A 20,097-nucleotide genomic window follows, 5' to 3' on the forward strand; every position below is an offset into this window, starting at 1 on the left:
CCCCAGCGGTGCTGGCCCTTCCGCACTGCCTCCAGAAACCCCACTGAGCTGTGGAAGCAGCTGTCACCACCAGCCAACACCACGAGCCTGGGCGGCTGACTTCTCTGCCACCTTTAGCCCCTGGCCCGGTAGCAAGGGCTGCGCTCTGGCCAAGTTTGTGCAGCAGCTGTTAGGAAGGCTGGGCAACTGGTCATCTGTTTTTTTTCTCGCCTCTGCTAGGGGCTCTGTCTGCCGCCCATATCCGTGGGGTGATGTGTTCTCTCGACATAGGGAGAGGCGGGACCTCTGTGGCCCGGGAATTGAGAATCAGCTCCAGCTGCTGCTGTGGCCTGACTGGGAATTTCCACATGACACAGGGGCCACCAAAACAAAGAGCACAGGAAGGGGCTTCAGAGGCTGGAAGGCACAACTCATGGGTCCTCCCCCTGGCTGCCCCTCAGCATATGGAGTGACCTGGCCAGGGGTCACATCTGAGCCCCAGTCTCAACTTAAGCCACAGCTGCAGCAACGCAGGATCCTTAACCCACTGGGCCAGGCCAGGGATCGAGCCTGGGTCCCAGCGGCTCCCAAGACACTGCTGATCCCGCTGTACCACATCAGGAATGCCTCATAGGTCTTTTTGGTTTTATATTCAAGGTTATTTATAGTTTCTTAGGATCAGAACATTCAGAACAGAAATATTTTAGAATTTTTCCAATTATGTCTGAACCTAGCACGCTACTTCCAAAGGACCACTCAGGCATAAATATCACTTTAACACACTGAGCAAGCATCATGTTAATGGGCTGTTGCTGAGAAAGGACATCCCAGTGAAAAAGCATAAAGAGACAGCACACCCAATAACTGGACAGCGCTTCTCCTTTTTCAAAAAAATTTTTATTGGAGTTGATGGAGTGCACTTCTCTCTCTTTTTCCCCGTTTTTAGGGCTGCACCAGCAGCACATGGAAGTTCCCAGGCTAGGGGTCGAATCTGAGCTACAGCTGCCGGCCTACACCACAGACACAGCCATGCAGGATCCAAGCCACATCTTTGACCTACACCACAGCTCACAGCAACACTGGATCCCCGACCCACTGAGGGAGGCCAGGGATGAACACTAGTCGGATTTGTTTCCGCTGTGCCAGGGGCAGCACTTCCCTCAAGTGGAGTCTTGCAAAACTTGTCCCCCACCTGGAACACCAATAAATTTGAAAGTCCAAAAAGAACTCTAAAAACCTAAACAAGCTACCACCAAATCTGCTCTTTAGTAACAACAGATTTTTGCCTCCAGAGCAGAACAAACCCGAGCGCCTGGGGCTCTGGGTCTCTGCTCCCCTTTTACTTGCAGTTCTATTAAGTCTCGTGACTTTCTCAGCTGATTGTGTTGTAAGCTGGAGAAGGGAAGTGAAACTGATCAGGAAAATAGGCCAGGAAAGAAGACAAAACCTACAAAAAGTAAACAAATTTAAGAGCTAAAAACCCCCACAACGATCAAAGCCTCTTCAGTAGTGACAGGTAGTTATCAACAAACCTGCCCTGAAGAGGCTCGAGGCAGGCTTCCGGAGGAGGTGGGGTTGGAAGCGGCTCCACAAAGCAGCAGGCGGGGCCTGCGAGGCCAGAGGGGTCAGCTTTCTGCAAACCGCACAAGTGGCCACAGCGTGCAGCAGGCGAGGAAAAAGACCTGGCAAAGCCTCGTGGCAAAGCAGGAACTGGGAAGTTCGCGAGAGGTGCTTCAGGAAGTTTCTGGAAGCAGCGCGGTGGCGACTTTTCTGAGCAACGTAGGGAGTACGTGACAGGCTCGAGCGTTTGTGAACCTTCTGGGCAGGTGCCGCCCCTTCCCCTAAAGCATCGGAGTGGCGTCACAGCCGGCAGTGACCGAAACCCTTATGCCCCTTCAACTGAGTCTACCTTTAAACCCTGTGCTTTGTGCGGCTTTCAGGACCGAGTGGCACGACTCGGTACCGTACCTACGTCCCCTCCTTCCTAATCCCTCCCGTCCTCCTCGAAGAGCCCCGAGGCTGAGAAGCGCGAAAGCCTCGGTGTCCCCGCAGAAACATCCGCTCAGCTCCGTGGGGCGGTCCCCGGGAGCTCCCACCCTCGGCCCGCGGCAGAGAACCGAAGGTCGAGTCCAATCCCATCTTTTCCTCCGCCGGCCCCGGGCTGGTCCCGGGGGCTCCGACCTGAGCGGGCCACTGGCCCGCCTTCCGTTTCGGGCGGTCGGAGACTGGGCAGGGGGTCTGAGATGCGAGTCGTGTCACGTGACGCCACAATCACGTGTCCACTCCAGGTCACGTGCGAGCCGGGAGCCGGGTGTAGGGAGGACGCCTCAACTCGCGCCCTCTCGCGAGATTCACGGAGGTCACGTGGCGGCGCGGGCGCAGCGCGGCCTCACGTGACGGGCGCCGCCGGCCGCGGGGTCTCTTTCCTCCCGCGGGCGCTGCAACGGGACCAGCTTCCCTCACGCCGGCCTGGTCAGCCCGCGGCCCGCCCGCCCCGGCCCAACCGCCCCCGACCCCACCCGGCTCCCGCTCGCGCCCATGGCGGCCCCCGGCGGCGCCTGGCGACGGCCGCTCCTGCTGTTGCTGCTGCTGCTCGGTGAGGGGCCGGGTCGGGGTGAGGGGCTGCGCCGACCCCGAGGGATGGGGGCGGTGTGAGGGGCCGGGGGCCATGGGGGGCTCGGGCGGGAGGCTGCGGGCGCTGCGGGGCTGAGGGTCGGGCCGGGCCCTGGGCACTCCGGGGGTCGGCGAGCCGGCGAGTCGTCCCTGCACCAGCCGAGGGGGCTGCGCGGGGAAGGGGTGGGCGGCCCAGGTGCCGAGCCGCGGCCGAGGGAGGGCGGGGCGCGGCGCGGTCCCTGGGCTCCGAACTCGTGTCGTGGGTGAAGTGGGCAGTGACTTGGTGGTTTCCGAGCGGCGTGGTTCGCCCCTTTATCTTGGGGCACCGGTGGCCGCGGAGGGCTGCGTGCGGCCTGGGCCCCCGCCCGTCGCGGATCTCCCCACAGGAGGAAAGGGCGGCGCGGCGACCCCGGCCTTTAGAGTTCGTCCTTCGTGCTTTAACCTTCGCCCCTGGCAGGGTGGCGTGGAGCGCTGCTGCCCGTGTTTGTGTCGCTGGGGGATTTCGTTACGTTGTAAGGACTTGAGTTAAAGGGCGCCCGCAATGGGCAGAAGGTCGAGTGGGCTCGGTCGGGTCCCCCAATAGCCTCTCCGTGTCTAGTGAGCCGTGTTGAGGAGCGCTGCTCCTGCTCTGTGTGCACCGGGCCCCGGGAGTCGGAGGGGGGACTCCGACAGCCCTCCGAGCTCAGGAGCAGCCCGTGCGGGCGGGCGTCGTTGGATTTATCGGTTGTAGTGAGGAGGGAGTGCGTGCTGACCGAAGGGAACCACAGTGTGGCTTGATCTGGGGGCTCTTTGCCCGCCCGCGGTTCTTTGTCACCTTGTTCCCCGTGATGAGGGGAGGGCCAGGATCTGAAACGTGCAGAACGCAGCTGGTGGGAGCGCCGCTGGAGTTCAGGAGACACGGAAAGAAACTCGCGTTCCCCCACTTAAGTGCGGTGAATTCTCTGGACACCTCTAAGTCTCATCCTACCCGGATGTTCTGTTCTTGAGACGAATGGATTTGGGTTTCAGGTCTTCCTTTTGTCTGTGGTGTAGAATGAGTTCTTTGAGCTGCAGAACAGCCACAAGGGATGACCTTATTCCAGCAGCGTTTAAACCCAAAGCCTTGCTCTCCCACAGCAGGTGTAATTAGTCAGGGGACGAGTTGCTGGAACAAGTCTTGTCATGTAGGAACAACTCCTTTATTAGAAGGGCTCACATGCGTTAGAACTTTCATAATGGCTTTGTTTCATGTTTTAAAACTCACCTGTGGGGGGTGAGGGGATGGGCTGGCAGTTTGGGATGGAAATGCTATAAAATCTGGTCACGATGATCATTATACAACTATGAATAAAGTTCTTTGAGTAATTTAAAAAAACTCACCTGATCGAAGAGAAAAATTCATAAGCTCTCTACATTCCATCATATCTTTTAAGTTTTCTGTTCAGTTAAAATCTAGCTTTTAACAAAGATCTACTAAGTGTTTTTTTTTTTTTTTTTGTCTTTTGTCTTTTTTGCTGTTGTTATTGTTGCTATTTCTTGGGCATAGGGAGGTTCCCAGGCTAGGGGTTGAATCGGAGCTGTAACCACCGGCCTACGCCAGAGCCACAGCAACGCGGGATCCGATCCGCGTCTGCAGCCTACACCACAGCTCACGGCAACGCCGGATCGTTAACCCACTGAGCAAGGGCAGGGACCAAACCCGCAACCTCATGGTTCCTAGTCGGATTCGTTAACCACTACGCCACGATGGGAACTCCTACTGAGAGTGTTTTAATGCACAATTCCACCACAAAGCATCTTTTCTAAAAATATTTCAAACTTGTAGCTTACAAATTCGTCCTGTGTTGATAATTAGAAAATTAAAGCTTTTGTGTTTCAGCAGTTGGTAGAAAGCGCAGACAAACGTACACTCAAACCTTTTGGTCCGTATGTGTAAGTCTCTGGCCTGACACGGCCCTTCGAGCCGTTGGTGTCAACTAGATGATCTCCTTCCTCTTTCCGAATGAAGAACTGTCACTTAGGAAGTTGGGAAAGTTTTACACTGACGAATGTCATCCTCAATTGTGGGAGTTTGTCCATTACTCATATCGGTGACTGAATTTTTTTTTTCCTTATAAGAGCCACGCCCATGGTACTTGGAAGTTTCCAGGCTAGGGGTGGAACTGGAGCTTCAGCTGCCGGCCTACGCCACAGCCACAGCCGCTCGGGATCCAAGCTGACCACAGCTCATGGCAATGCCGGATCCTTAACCCACTGAGTGAGGCCAGGGATGGAACCCGCGTCCTCATGGACCCTAGTTGGGTTCATTAACTGCTGAGCTACAATGGGAACTCCTGGTGACTGAATTCTTGCCTAGATTTGAGGTCAGGATATTTTGGGTCCATGATTGTGGGTTTGTATTGATGGATCCACTCCGGGCTGTATTCTCTCCTCCTGGCTCCTGCGAGACTTGACTAAGAGGCACGTGCAACACGTGCTTCCGTGGGAGCATGGGTTCAGCCACATCGTGCTTATTTTTACACGTGTATCTTCATTGTCCCCCAGCCCCCTCGTGCCTCACCCATAGTCAGCGCTCATGCAGAGGCTGCACATGAACAGCACTGGTCCCTAAACAAGCACGTCTGCCAGCTGTTGAGAGGTGTGCAAACTGCTCTCTAGAGGTTGTGATGTCTGGTTTGGTCTTGTTTTTCCTTCCTTTGCGCCTTCGTGAATGACTGTATCACCGGTTAAGAAGAAAAATACTGGGTTTAAAAGAAGAAAAGAGAAATTAGAAAGTAATTTCTTAGATGTTAATGGTTTATTTTTATTTTATTTTATTTTATTTTTTGCCATTTCTTGGGATGCTCCTGCGGCACGTGGAGGTTCCCAGGCTAGGGGTCGAATCGGAGCTGTAGCTGCCAGCCTACACCAGAGCCACAGCAACGCGGGATCCAAGCCGCGTCTGCAGCCTACACCACAGCTCACGGCAACGCCGGATCGTTAACCCACTGAGCAAGGGCAGGGACCGAACCCGCAACCTCATGGTTCCTAGTCAGATTGGTTAACCACTGCGCCACGACGGGAACTCCTGTTAATGGTTTATTGACTCGTTCTATAGATGGCAGCCTCATTTCAGAAGGGAGTGTATTGTAATGTGAAGCACACGCGCTTGCTCACCGAGCGCTGGAGAGAAAACGTGGTTCAGATGTGGCAGACACGTGCTCTGACCCAGCGGACCTCGTTCCAGACCTGGCTCTCCGCTGTCGCTTCGCTTGCCCTGTGACTTTGAGCAGTCAGCTAACCTCTGGTGCTCTGATCACCGCGTCTGTAAAAGGGCGTCGTCATAGTGCCTGTTAAAGCTGTCTCGACAGTCAGGGTAACTGCACAAGCAGTACGGGTGTCGGTTAAATAGAACGCTTACTTGATGCTTTGCTCAGGCGGTGAGGATTCGGTGATGAGCTTGGTGGGTGAGGGCTGTGAGGCACCGAACAGTGAATGGTAGCGGCCAACGCTGAAAGCAGCCTGATGCCCGGTCCTCATCACTGCTTGCTTTGGCGCACTTGAGGCTCTCACAGCCCTGAGATGTCAGTGCTCTTATTCCCACCGTGCAGGTGCCTAAAGCCAGGGCTTGGTGGTTCCTCCTGGCCCAAGGTCACGCAGCTAGTTTGTGGTGAGAGGTCTGTCCTAGACCAAGATCCCCTACCTCAAGCAGGCAGCTTCCTGCAGCTGCCCTGGTGTAGAGGAGGGAGTGTTCGGAGGCCCGAGCCAGCCTCTCCTCTGTGACTGGAGAGGGGGCTTAGGGGAGGGGCTGCCTGGGAGGAGCAGTGGCTTTGGCTTTCAGAAGGGACACCCCTCAAGTTACTGCCAACAGTTTAACTAATACAAGGAGGTGATTTTTTTTTTTTAAACCAACTGCCGCTGTGATAGACTTTAAAAAAACAACAACTTTTGATCGTTAGCATACATACCTTTGTCTTACAGTTTTATGTTCCAACATTCTTGTCGATATTTTTCTCTTGACCACTGCTGACTTCTGGGGGTAAATTTCTTGTTTTAATAAGCAAAAGTTTCTGGGAGTTCCCTTTGTGGTTCAGCGGTAATGAACCTGACCATTTTCCATGAGGATGCAGGTTCAATCCCTGGCCTTGCTCAGTGGGTTAAGGATCCAGCATTGCTGTGAGCTTTGGTGTAGGTCGCAGATGTGGCTAGGATCTGACGTTGCTGTGGCTGTGGTGTGCGATTCAATCCCTAGCCTGGGAATGTCCATGTGCCTCGGGCGTGGCTTGTAAAAAGCAAAAATATAACAATAGTGCTTCCTATTTTATTTATTTTTGTATGATGATTTTTACTTTTTCCTTCATAGCTGGTTTACAGTGTTCTGTCGATTTTCTACTGACCTAGTCACACACATATACATTCCTTTTTCTCACATTATCATGCTCCATCAGAAGTGACTAGATACAGTTCCCGGTGCTCTACAGCAGCGTCTGATTGCTTATCCATTCCAAAGGCAAGACTTTGCGTCTGTTCCCCCCAGATGCCCAGTCCACCCCGCTCCCTCCCCCTGCTCCCTCCCCCTCGGCAACCACAAGTCTGTTCTCCATGCCCATGATTCTCTTTTCTGTGGAAAGGTTCATGTGTGCCCTACATTAGGTTCCAGATAAAAGTGATATCATATGGTATTTGTTTTTCTCTCTCTGACTGATTTCACTTAGTATGAGAGTGTCTGCTTCCATCCGTGTTGCTGCAAAGGGCACTTTTTGGTGTCTTTTCCACTGTGTGTATGTACCACATCTTCTCAATCCAGTCATCTGTCGATGGACATTTGGGGTGTTTCCATGCCTTGGCTCTTGTGAGCAGTGCTGCAGTGAACATGCGGGTGCGTGTGCCTTTTTCCAGGAAAGGTTTGTCTGGATATATGCCCCGGAGTGGGATGGCTGGGTCTTATGGTAGTTCTGTGCGTGTTTTTCTAAGGTACCTCCACACTGTTCTCCATAGTGGTTGTACCAGCTCACATTCCCAGCCACAGTGCAGGAGGGTTCCCTTTTCTCCACACCCCCTCCAGCATTTGTTATTTTTAGACTTATTAATGATGGCCGTTCTGACGGGCATGAGGTGGTACCTCAGTAGTTTTGATTTGCATTTCTCTAATAATCAGGGATGTTGAGCGTTTTTACATGTGCTCGTTGGCCATCTGTACATCTTCCTTGGAGAAATGTCTGTTCAGGTCTTTTGCCCGTTTTTCCATAAGGTTAACCCGCCAGGAAATTCAGAAAGTTGGCAGTCAGTAAACGTCAGAAAATCAGTGAATCGATGCCATAGCAGTTCATATGGGAACAAAGTCACAATGACCATAAAGAGCAAAGCACAGCTATGGACAGCTGGGTCAGAAGATTTCGTGAAGAAAGATCAAGTGAGAGGACCTTGCCAAGAGGCCTCCTGGGCTGAGTACCTGAGAGTGCCAAGTCCAGCACAACTCGTGGACACACTGCAACATCCTGGCAGGAGTCACAGGGAGAAAGGAAGCCACTCAGCCTGGCAGTGGTTGATGTGCACTTGTGACAGGTGGCCCATCTTAAGATGAAGGACGTGTGTTGCCCACATATGTCAGTGTGAAAATAAGCTAAAGATGGACAGGTTACAAAACCCTTTGAATAGTATGATCCCATTTTGTTTTTAAAAATCACGTGTTAGGAGTTCCCATCGTGGCACAGTGGTTAACGAACCTGACTGGCATTCATGAAGACACAGGTTTGATCCCTGGCCTCGCTCAGTGGGTTAAGGATCCAGTGTTGCCATGAGCTGTGGTGTAGGTTTCGGACTCGGCTTGGATCCTGAGTTGCTGTGTCCCTGGTGTAGGCTGGTGGCTACAGCTCCGATAGGACCCTTGGCCTGGCAACCTCCATGTACCGTGCGTGTGGCCCTTAAAAGAGAGAAAGACCAAAAAAAAAAAAAAATGAAAATCACATATTGTCTGTAAACATAATAATCTTGAGATGTGTACATCAAAGTGTTGACAGTGATTTTTTTTCTTTTGAAAGTCTATGTATTTTACAAAGTCCATGTATTGATTTTACAATAAAGGAATAAATGAGTTCCTTTAAAAAATAATAGTAATATTCAAAATTTTCTGGGCCTCTCCAGAATAAATATGACCCTCTGCTGCTGCTGATGCTTATTTTAAGTTTGTTATAGTAATTCTTCATTGTCTTTTGAAAGGTCAGGACCCTCAGCATGCTACTAAGTGGAAAAACTGATTGAAAAGTTGCTTAATGTGAAATGTTTCATAATGAAGGGTTTTGAGCCAGTAGGAAGCTTTCTGGTGATTTAGGGAACTGTTTTACAGACAGCAGCTTGGTAGGAACTGACCCTGCTCCCATGGGAGGCAGCCCCCTGACCTGCTGGGTTGGGCTGGCCTGGTGGCGTGTGGCTCCCACGGCCAGGGAGGGCGTCCGGCCTGGGGTGGCCTCGTCCTCTGGTTCCAGCGCCCAAGGCTTTCTCTGCTGCTGCCCTGTGTTCGCCTTGCAGGCATCTCTGGCTCCTGCGCACGCACCCCAGCTCTCTCAGAGGCATGTCTTTAAAACCTTCACAGTGTCGGAAAAGACTCAGGGATTTTCTCTAGGTTTTTAAAAGGAATGTTCATTTCATTGGAAGTGATTTTAGTGTGATCTTGCTTGAGGGTGCTTGCGGGGGTGGGGGTCAAAAATTTGCAAAACAAGCGTTTCCTTGTCCCCTTCAGTTTGCTTCAGTCTCCTGTAGCAGCTTTTCTTTCTTTCTTTCTTTCTTTCTTTCTTCCTTCCTTCCTTCCTTCCTTTTTCTTTCTTCCTTCCTTCCTTCCTTTCTTTCGTCTTTTTAGGGCCACACCTGAGGTATATGGAGGTTCCCAGGCTAGGGGTTGAATCAGAGCTGCAGCTGCCGGCCTACACCACGGCCACAACAGCACAGGATCCAAGCCTTGTCTGCGGCCTACACCAGAGCTCACGGCCACATGGATCCTTGACCCACTGAGTGAGGCTAGGAGTCAAACCGCGTTCTCATGGATACTAGTTGGGTTCGTTACGGGTGAGTCTTTTTTTGTTGTTGTTGTTGTTGCTATTTCTTGGGCCGCTCCCGCGGCATATGGAGGTTCCCAGGCTAGGGGTTGAATCGGAGCTGTAACCACCGGCCTACACCAGAGCCACAGCAACGCGGGATCCAAGCCGCGTCTGCAACCTACACCACAGCTCACGGCAACGCCGGATCGTTAACCCACTGAGCAAGGGCAGGGACCGAACCCGCAACCTCATGGTTCCTAGTCGGATTCGTTAACCACTGCGCCACGACGGGAACTCCCCCTTTTTTCTTTTAATTAAAGTCTAGTTGACTTCCAGCACTGTTGGTTTCTGGTGTACAGCAGAGTGATTCAATTACACATTTATTTCTCTCTATAGATATACATAGATCTATATATAGATAGATGTGCATGTATATTTCTATAGACAGATATACGTATAGACACACACACACATTTAACTACTAAGTAGTAATTATATGTATCTTAATCCCAGCCGCCGTATTTATTCCCCCCGCCCCCCGCTTTGGTAACCATGTTTGTTTTCTATGTCTGTGGGTCTGTTTCTTTTTTTAAGTGAGTTCATTTGTTTAGGTTCACAGTTTAGCTTCCGTATGTAAGTGCTATCATATGATGTTTGTGTGTCTCTCTCTGACTTCTTTAGTATAACTGTTCTGGGTCCATCCATGTTGCTGCACGTGGCATCGTTCTGTTCTTTTTTATGGCCGAGTAGTTCTTTTTTATGGCCGAGTAGTATTCCGTTGTGTGTATGTGCCACATCTTCTTGATCCCTCCTCAGTCGATGGACGTTTAGGTTTGCTCCATGTCTCAGCTGCTGTGAACAGAGCAGCTGTTCTCTGGGAGTGAGGACTTCGGTCTCCCTCGACAGAGGCCTCCGGGAAGATGCGTGGGGTCTCTGTCTCTACCCGTGGCTTTAACAAGTAGGAGCTGCTTTGAGGATCTTCCTGGTGACCGTCCTGAGGGTAAGGTGAGCTGGGCTCACTGTAGCCATTCACCTTGACCTTGTCGGGGACAGGGTTTCAGAATGCCAAGCTAGTTAGGTGTCCTCCGAGGGTGCCTGAGAGGCATCGTAGCCAGGTGTGTCACCACGTGGTGAAGGGCACACAGGGGTCTGAACAGGAACAAGGGACCAGGTCCTCGGAGCGGCCGGACCCAGGGCTGCCCAGTGGCTGCTTGGCTTTGGAACTGTCACAAACACCTGGTTTTGCCAGTCTCTCTCTGAGAGCAGCATGGGCTTGGGCACAGCTCCCAAGTTCCCCTCTTCTCCAGGGGCCTCAGGACCCACCCTGAGGACTTGGCTCGGAGCGCCGGCCACTCCCCCCGCCCCGGCTTCTTAGCGGAACCACCTGGAGGGTGGGCGGTGTCCCAAGGCTGCCGCCGCTGCCATAGGTCGCCTGCATTCCAGCCTTTCTGGAAATGGGGCAAGAGTTGAGGTCTTTGAGTCCCTGGCTGTTCTTGCCACATGACCCTTCCACCCCGCGGGTGACCGTAGGTCAGTGGTAAGGTTGAGCCCTGCCTTCAGGACCCCACCCCACCTCCCAGAGATTCCGGGAAGGAGCGTGGGGCGGCCTGTGCCTGGGTTGCCCGGAGTTGACCTGTGATTTCCCTGTAAGTGTCCTGAAGTGAAGCATTGAAGAGCTGATGGCAGGTCGGCAACCTGGAGGGCGTTTTTAGAATCGCGTCCCGGAGGACAGAAGGCGGGCTGACCCCAGCCCAGGTCCCCGCGCGCCTCGGGCTTCAGTGATTCCAGGAGGCCGGCGCTCTCTCCTGAGGAGCCCCGCAGCGCTGGGGCCGTAGGCAGCCGCCTTCGAAAGGAGTGTTTTCAAAAACGCGTCCAGCCGTCTCTTTCTCCTCTGGCCCCGCAGGCCTCGCGCGTGGCGCCTCGGCGGTATTCGTGGTGAGCGACGGCAACGGGACCGCCTGCATCATGGCCAACTTCGCCGCCACCTTCGAGATCAGCTACGACAGCCGGAGCGGCGCCAAGGTCGGCACAGCGGGGCTCGCCCGCCGCGTGGGGGGCGGGTGGCTCGCCTGGCCGGGCCTCTTCAGGGGCTCGCAGCGCACTTGGCCGGTTTTCTCGTGGGCGTTTTCCCCGTTTTCTTCTGGACGACCCCTGGCCGCCTCAGGGTGGCACCTTGTCCTGGTGCCACGCTGATCATCCCCTGCGGCTGGGCTCTCTCGAGGTCTTTGTGTGCCCGGGGTACAGCCTGTGAATAGAGCTCTGCTTTAGGCAAACTCACGCCCAAGAATTGCATGTGAACAGTTGTTCGAGGAGCAGAGCCACGGAACTAGATGGATTCAAGCGTCCCTTGTGGTTTTGTTAAAACCATTTTACGCTTTTTTACGGTGGGGAAGGCTCGCGCGTCTACCAGATTCCTGACAAATAAGCAGCATTTGTTACTTCTTTCTCTGTTCGTTCCTTAGTGGGACCAGTTCACTCGCTCCTATTTAACACGTCCTCTTGTAAATATAACCCTAAACCAGACCTGAACTGCATGCTTCCTTGAAGCGTGTTTTCCCTGCCGTCTCCACGTGGCAGATGCCGTAATGCTTCTTGGGCACTGGGAGGGCAGCCGGGCCCAGGGCCGAGGGAAGACCCCCGGTTCTGTCTCTGCGCCCCGGCCTTGCGCCCAGCTGCTTGGCCTCCACGTCCATTTGTCCCGTCTCTGTGCACATGTGGTCTTTGGCAAAGCAGCGGGAAGCCGGGGCGGTTTTGTTCCACAGAAGCATCTCCAGTTTTAAGACTTGTCCAAGCACCTTTCAATTTCTGCTTCATTTTTTTGTTTGGATTTTAAAAATACCGTTTCATCGTATATGAATTATGTTACACAAATGGGATTGTCCCCCTGCTGTTATGTGCCTTCCCACTTCACAAAGTGTGTCTTTGTCCCGGACGTGGCCTGTCCAACAGGAGAGCTTATCACCGGTCACTCTTGGGGCCAGTTCATCACGACGGGTTCTGGTGGCTTTCGGGTTGCTTGTTTTACTTGTGGTTAATTCAGACAGTTCTGCAGTAAACTCCCTCTTCTCTTTGATTAGGGAGACATAGTCTGAACTTTTCTTTTTTCTTTTTTTTTTTTTTTTGCTTTTATCTAGGGCCGGAGCCACGGCGTGTGGAGGTTTTTGTTTTGTTTTGTTTGTTTTTGCTTTATCTAGGGCCGCTCCCACAGCATGTGGAGGTTCCCAGGCTAGGGGTCGAATCGGAGCTGTAGCCGCCGGCCTACGCCAGAGCCACAGCAACGCGGGATCCAAGCCGCGTCTGCAACCTACACCACAGCTCACGGCAACGCCGGATCCTTTAACCCACTGAGCAAGGCCAGGGATCGAACCTGCAACCTCATGGTTCCTAGTCAGATTTGTTAACCACTGCGCCACGACGGGAACTCCTGAACTTTTCTTCAGCAAAGAAGTGGCCGTGGCTTTTTTGCAAATAAAAGCATATAGCTCATCTTGAAGCCCCAGGTGAATTAGTTCAGTTTTCTGAGATAACTTTAGTTTTAATTCTCTTGTAAATTAAAATTATATTAATGAAGAAAAATTTTAATTACATGAAGTCATCTCCTTTTTTTGGCTGCACCTGCCGCATGTGGAAATTCCCAGACCAGGTATCAAATCTGAGCTTTGGCCTCGGCTTACGCCACAGCTCCTGCAACGCGGGATCCTTAACCCTCTGCATCAGGCTAGGGATCAAACTCGCGCCTCAGCAGTGCTCTGAGCTTTTGAGACAACACTGGATCCTTCAGGTGCTGCACCACATGGGAACTCCTGAAACCGTCATTCGTACCCTTGAATTACTTTTTGGTCTGTTACTCGTCATGTAATACGGACTCTTTATGGTTTTTGTTTTTATTGGAAAGGGGTGTGTTAGTAGTGACCCCTGAGACGGAACTGGGGTCCGAGTTTCTGTCAGACTCAGGATCTTTCCGTGGTGTCTCGGAGTCCCTTCAGTGACCCTGTTCCCCTGCGTGTTCTAGAACACGACCTTCAGCCTGCCAGCCAGCGCCCAGGTGTTAAACAGCAGCTCTTGCGGTAAAGAGAACACTTCCGACTCCAGTCTCGTGATTGCTTTTGGAAGAGGACACACACTCACCCTCAGTTTCACAAGAAATGCCACCCGTTACAGCGTCCAGCTGATGACGCTGGTTTATAATCTGTCAGACGCAGAGTTCTTCCCCAGCGCGAGCTCTAAGGGTAAGGCCCCAAACAGGCCAGTTCGGGAGTGAAGACAGTTGGGCTGAGGACGGGGTATCTGCAGCTGCTTTTCACGAAGCGCTTCCCGCAGTGAATCACCGCCCCTGTGAACGCAGGCACCAAGACGGTGGCAGCCAGCACCGACATCAGGGCAGACCTCAACACCAAGTACAGGTGCGTGAGCAACAGCCAGGTGCACCTGCTCAACGTGACCGTCACCCTCGGCAACGCCACCATCCAGGCGTACCTGGCGAACAACAGCTTCAGCCAGCAAGGTAGGCCCGCCCTCGCCCAGCGCTGAGAGTCCGCCTCCCGTGGGTGCCCAGTGGCCTGGTGCCGTGGAGGGTGTGAGCCCTTGTTACCGTGCGGCCGCCCGCGTTGGAGAGGGTGACCGCTTCAGATGCGGGGGATTAAAGCGGGAACGGGGCAGGGCAGGCCCCCCGTCTTCCCTCTGAGAGCGGGTGAGGTCAGGTCACAAGTGTCCTTGAGCTCAAGCCCGCTGTGTCCACATAGACTCTGCCTTCCCTCAGTCCAGCGCAAGGGGGCCGAGGCAGGTGGCCAGCCTCCCCACGTCCTGCTGGGTGGCTCACAGGCCGCGGTCGCTTCCAGGAGGGGCAGGGGAGTGTTTGAGCCTTGACCCGCAGGCTTGGCACTGCGGAACCTGTGGTCTGCAGGCCACCCGTCAGCCTCCTATGTGCCTGGCTGCCAGGGCCTCCAGTCTCTGCATGGCCAGCAAGCTAAGGGTGGTGTTTAGGCTTGTGAATTTAAGGTTAAAAAATCAGAAGAACATTTTCTGACACGTGAAAACGATGTCATAGCTAACGTTTCATCGGACCATAGCCACCACCGTTCATGTGCCTGTTCCTGTGGCTGCTCTCGTGCCCACGTAGCAGAGCCGAGGGGGGACAGGCACCTGGGCACCAGAGTCTGCCATGGACACAGCCGTCCACAGCGAAAGCTTGCTGACCCCTGAGGTGGAGGAGTGTCAGCCGCGGGGCTGGGCCTGGAGGGGAACCCAGGTGACAGGGAGAAGCACGGCCGAGGTGGGGTCCCCAAGGACCTGGGCGAGGCCCTTCCACCAGCCGCCCCTCTCAGCCCGGCGTGGGCTGGGGGAGCAAGCCCCTTCTAGGACCTGCTGGTGCCCTGGCCCAGGCAGCGGGTACCAAGCTAAGGCTCGGAGTGGTCAGCCTGCGTGGTCACGAGGCTCACCAGGGTGTCCAGAGCAGACGCCCAGAGGTCGTGATGCGTGGCCTCTGAGTTGCTGGCTCTTGCAGTGACTCACCTGCCCCACCTGCTGCTTCCCGATGGGGGCACCTTCACGTATTGGTAGACGAGAGGCATGGGGGTGGGTCTGTCCCCACATGAGCCCCTGCCACCAGCACCTCCCCGAAGGCATTCTTGTGTCCCACACGGGGTCACCAGGGTATGGCTGGTTGTCTGGGTTAGCTGGTCAGAAGCTTGGTCACTGTGCTTTCCTGGCCTTGGGTGGGCCTGAGACTGGACCACCTCCCCTCGTAGTCTGTGACTGTCCCATGACTTCATGCCTGCCCACCAGGGCAGGTGTGACTGCCTTCGAGAGGCCATGGCACCCGGAGTAAACCCTCTGGGGAGGAGAGGGCCTGGCGCCCTGAAGTTAGAGAGCCCCCTGCCCCCATCAGTGCCCCGGGCTCACCTGCACCCTCCCCACGAGGAGGGCCCTGTGGGGCCGGGGCACGTCTTGTGGCTAAGTCACACCCTGCACAGTCGTCCCTGCACCCGTAGAGCTGGGGCCAGACATCAGGACTGGCCAAGGGCAGCTCCTATCCCTCCGCCCTGACTTCCTGCCTGACCTGCTGTCCCACGGGACCTGGCCTGCAGTGGCCTGGCCGTGGGCTCCCGGCTCAGCAGTTGTGCAGAAGGGCCCGGATTGGACAGAACCTTCTCCACTGTCCCAGAAGCCTAGGGGCTGACAGTGCCCAGGAGTGCCGCGTGCCTTGGAGCACAGGGCACTCACTGACCTTCGCGGAGGCGTGTCTGTCTTGCTCCTGTGGAAGTCGCCTGGTTACTTCTCCACTTGGCTTCAGACGCCCTTGCTCTTGGGTGGCAGTTTTGGGTGGATCAAGTTCAGGGGGGCAGCGGGGAGGTTGGGTTCACAGTCACAGCGTGTGCCCCGCCGTCCCCCCCTGGGCCGTCCCTAGGGAGTGTCCATCGTGTCCTGCGGGCATTGCCTGCTGCCCCCCTGGGGCCCCGTGCTGGTGGCCCCAGCTCCCTCTGGGCCCCGGTGTCCGTCTGTCCCTGTTGGTGCTCTGGGCCCCTCTGCTGCTGGCCCTGGGACTGTCTCCAGCCCCGGGCCTGGCACGTGGGTTTCAGGTGACCTGTGGTGACTGTCCTGGTGGTGTGGTAGGACCAGTGGTTGTGTGGGAGGGGTCTTGGTGGGCAGGGGGACACCTGAGGCTGGGCTGGAGCAGCTGGAACTGGCACCCAGGCGGGTGGGCGGGTCCTCTTGAGACGGTTGGCTGGTGTCCACGGGTCCCTGTGGTCCAAGGCAGCAGCAGGACTAGCCACCACCGTCCCTACAGAGACGCGATGCGAGCAAGACAAGCCCTCACCGCCCACCCCGACGGCACCGCCCACACCCACCCCCACCCCAGCACCCACGAGCCCCGTGGTGTCCAGATACAACGTGAGCGGCGCCAACGGGACCTGCCTGCTGGCCAGCATGGGGCTGCAGCTGAACGTGACCTACAGGACGAAGGACAACACGGTAGGCCGCGGCCCCAAGCCACTCCCAGGTGCCGCCCCTTGGGCCGCGTGGACCACAAGTCCAGGGACAGGTCCTGGCTGGTGTGTCCTGAGCCGAGGGCCCCCTCCTCCTAACGGACCCCGTCGTGTCTTGTCTGTCCCCACGGCACGGGGGTGTTGACCTAGGAGAACCTTGCGTTGTCTTAAGTACTTGACCTCGCAGGCTTGGGGTCGCCTCTGGACCCCTCCTCTGAGGGGTTGGGGCCCCTTGCCGTGCTGAGCGTGGGGAGCGGCCTCCCGAGACGGAGGAGCCTGCATCCCACGGGGCGGGACGGAAGGGAAGCCGCCTGCGTCATGTGTACTTTGCCTGCGGGTTTCAGGCGCCGTGAAGCTGGCCCTGGGGAGCGTGGGGCCGCCGGGTGGGGGAAGGCTGACCTCTCGGTGCTTCTCGCCTAGACCGTGACCAGGGGGCTCAACATCAATCCCAACAAGACCACGTTCGGCGGGAGCTGCTCCGCCCAGCTGGTGACCCTGGAGCTGCAGGGCGAGAGCCTGCGGCTGCTGGCCCTCCAGTTTGCCCTGGTGAGGGTCCTGCCCCTCCGCCTCCGCCCAGAAACCCTGCCCACAGCCGGGCCTCCCACGTTCGCCTGTCTCTTTGGGCCCCCACTCCCCAGCCCCTGCTCCGGCAGCCGCTGCTGCAAACACCACATTCAGGAAAGGGGTGACCTGTGGCCTCGGACGAGGTCCTGGGCTGGCTTCTCTGCTTCCTTCTTTTTTTTTTTGGCTTTTTTAGGGCCACACGTGCGTCATATGGAGGCTCCCAGGCTAGGGGTCGAGTCAGAGCTGTAGCCGCCAGCCTACACCACAGCCACAGCCACGCCGGATCCAGGTCACATCTGTGACCTACACCACAGCTCACGGCAACACCGGATCCTTAACCCACTGAGCAAGGCCAGGGATCGAACCTGCGTCCTCTCGGGTGCTGGTCGGCTTCTCTGACCACTGAGCCACGACGGGAACATCCTCATCTCTTTTTGTGCTTGGTGGGAAGATGCAGGTTAGCAAAATGACGGGAAAAGCAGAGGTGGGCCTTGGGGTACACGCAGTGCGTGCGCCTCGGAGCAGTGGGCTTTCTCCTGACGGAGTTCCGCTTTTCGAACAAGGTGACCTTTTTAGAACAGGCCCCCTTTCGGCAGGAACCTGGCTCTGTATCAAGGCCTGTCAGGAGCTCATTGGGATTTGTGTTCCTGAGGTGGAGGCCTTTTGGGGACCAGCCCCCAGTTTTGGTCTAAAGCCAGGGCCGTGGGAGGCCACGTTGTCACCGGAGACCCTGGGGTCTGGCGGTGACTGATGACTGTGTGCTCTCTCAAAGAACACGAGTTCCAGCCGGGTCTTCCTCCAGGGAGTCCAGCTGAACATGACTCTGCCGGACGCCAGAGGTAAGAGCCCCCCGCCCCTGCGCCCACCCCCCGCCCGCCCCCGTGGGTGCCTGGAGCGCCGCCTCCGCTGCCTGTTTTGCAGACCCCAGCTTTAGCGCTGCCAACAGCTCGCTGAGGGCGCTGCAGGCCACCGCCGGCAACTCCTACAAGTGCAGGTCGGAGCAGCGCTTGCAGGTCACAGAGGCCTTTGCCCTGAACGTGTTCCAAGTGCGGGTCCAGGCGTTCCGCGTGGACGGGGACAAGTTCGGGCCCGGTGAGTAGTGTCGGGCGTGGTTCAGGCCGCTCTGCTCGGGAGCAAACTCTGCTGCCCGCGGGACCTCGGGACCTTGCCCCGAGGGCCCAGCCCAGCTGGGGGCTGCCCGCCTCCCGCTCCGCGAGGCCCTGCTCTGCGGAGGCTGTGGGCCCTTCCCCTCGGGAGCAGGTGGGTGCTGCCCAGGCGCGGGAGGAGGTGGCAGCTGCCTTGTCTCCGCAGCGGAGGAGTGTCAGCTGGACGAGAACAGCATGCTCATCCCCATCGCCGTGGGCGGCGCCCTGGCGGGCCTGGTCCTCGTCGTCCTCATGGCCTACCTCGTCGGCAGGAAGAGGAGCCACGCCGGCTACCAGACCATCTAGCGCCCGCCGCGCCGGCAGCCTCGCTGGGCTTAGGTGGCTGTCAGGGGCACCCTTGTCTCGCAAACTGGTTTTCACATCTGCTTTTTCCAATGTGAAGTTCATCCGGCAACATTTACTATGCACAAGAGTAACTGCGGAAATGACGGTGTTAATTTTGCTAACTGGGTTAAATATTTTGCTAACTGGTTAAACGTTAATATTTACCAAAGTAGGACTTGGGGGGGGGGGGCGGTGAGATTGCTTTTCTAAACTGGCACTGGCTCCGCTGTCATCTGGCTGTGAGGTTCCGGGGTTCGTTCTTTTCACTCTACCTGGTTTAAGCCTTACGGAGGGAGGGTCTCTGGTCTTGACGCTGTGACCCGTGGTGGCCGGGAGCGGAGGCTGCCGCGCCGGGGCTGGGGCAGGGGCGGGGGCGGGAGTCGTGGACAGAACGAGGAGGGGGCGTGTGGGGGGCGCCCGTGAAGCTTCAGCAGCCAGCGTGCGGCCCTGCGGCTCCCTGTGCTCTGCCACCTGAGAGCTGGCACTTTTTTAAATAGAAAAATGGGTGTTATTTTTATTTACTTTTTTGTAAAGTGATTTTGTCTTCTGTTTGAGGTTTGGGGTGATCCTTTGCACCGTGTACAGTAATTGTTCACTGATTGACGCTTGCAGCTCAGTGGCTGTGCGCTGAGGGCCCGTCCCTTCCTGGGACGTGTTGCCGTAACGATGCTAATAAATGTCTCTTCGTTTGTCTGCCTGGGCCTCGTGCTTTCGTCAGCTCCCAGGGGAGGTCCCAACGGGGGACGGTCCCCTGCACGGCGCGTGGAGCCTGTGGCTCAGTCTCCCGTGGGAGGCGGGCGCTGGCCTGACCTCCAGGACGCAGTGGGGCAGGGCGGGGCTCAGGCGCGGAGGCAGCACAGACCTGTGTCCTCAGGGCCGCAGGCCTTGGGGGAGGCAGAAGGCAGCTCCTGTGGTCCCGGCCACCACCCACGTGCCAGTGCCCAGGGCCCCCCGAGGCTGACCCGTGGGGCTGGGGTGGCCCCGTGCAGCCTACCATGCAGCCGTCTTTTCAAGCCAGGTGCTGGGAGTGGGGCCTGCAGGGGACACAGTGGTGGGCGGGACCTCGTGACCTTATTCTGTGGGCTGCACGGGCCCCTCAGCAGAGGCTCGGCACGGCAGACGACGGCAGGAACCCTGCTGTGTGTCCTTTGTGCGGCTGCTACAGGCCAGAGACTGGCAGCGGCCAGGACACAGGGGTCAGGCCCTTGTAGGCGTGTGGGCTCTGCAGTATCGCCCAGCTTAAAAGGTTCAGACACCCACACAGAAGCCACCCGTCTGCCTCAGCACAGCTCTGGGCAGGCGGGGCACCCCAGGCCCTGGAGGTGCAGCTAGCTGCTCAGCCTCCAAGAAGGGGACCCTCTTGTCACGTGGGTTTCTCCAGGGAAAAGCCCACTCGTCCCCGTGGGTCCCTTCCTCCCCCCAACCCCCCCACCCCCGCGTGTCCTCTGCAGAGCACAGCCCCCCAGGTGGGGG

The 20,097-nt window shown here is 56.3% G+C and overlaps 1 protein-coding gene across 1 annotated transcript; it reads left to right on the forward strand.

The window, feature by feature from the left end:
* On the forward strand, positions 2,518 to 19,287 carry LAMP1 (lysosomal associated membrane protein 1). The gene is given in 9 exon segments (NM_001011507.1): positions 2,518 to 2,575; positions 11,488 to 11,606; positions 13,597 to 13,813; positions 13,930 to 14,088; positions 16,372 to 16,556; positions 16,991 to 17,116; positions 17,907 to 17,973; positions 18,056 to 18,226; positions 18,446 to 19,287. Coding segments are annotated over 9 exon segments (1,242 nt in total). The 3' UTR covers positions 18,586 to 19,287.

The sequence above is a fragment of the Sus scrofa genome, chromosome 11 (assembly GCF_000003025.6).
Source record: "Sus scrofa isolate TJ Tabasco breed Duroc chromosome 11, Sscrofa11.1, whole genome shotgun sequence".
Lineage (NCBI taxonomy): Eukaryota > Metazoa > Chordata > Mammalia > Artiodactyla > Suidae > Sus > Sus scrofa.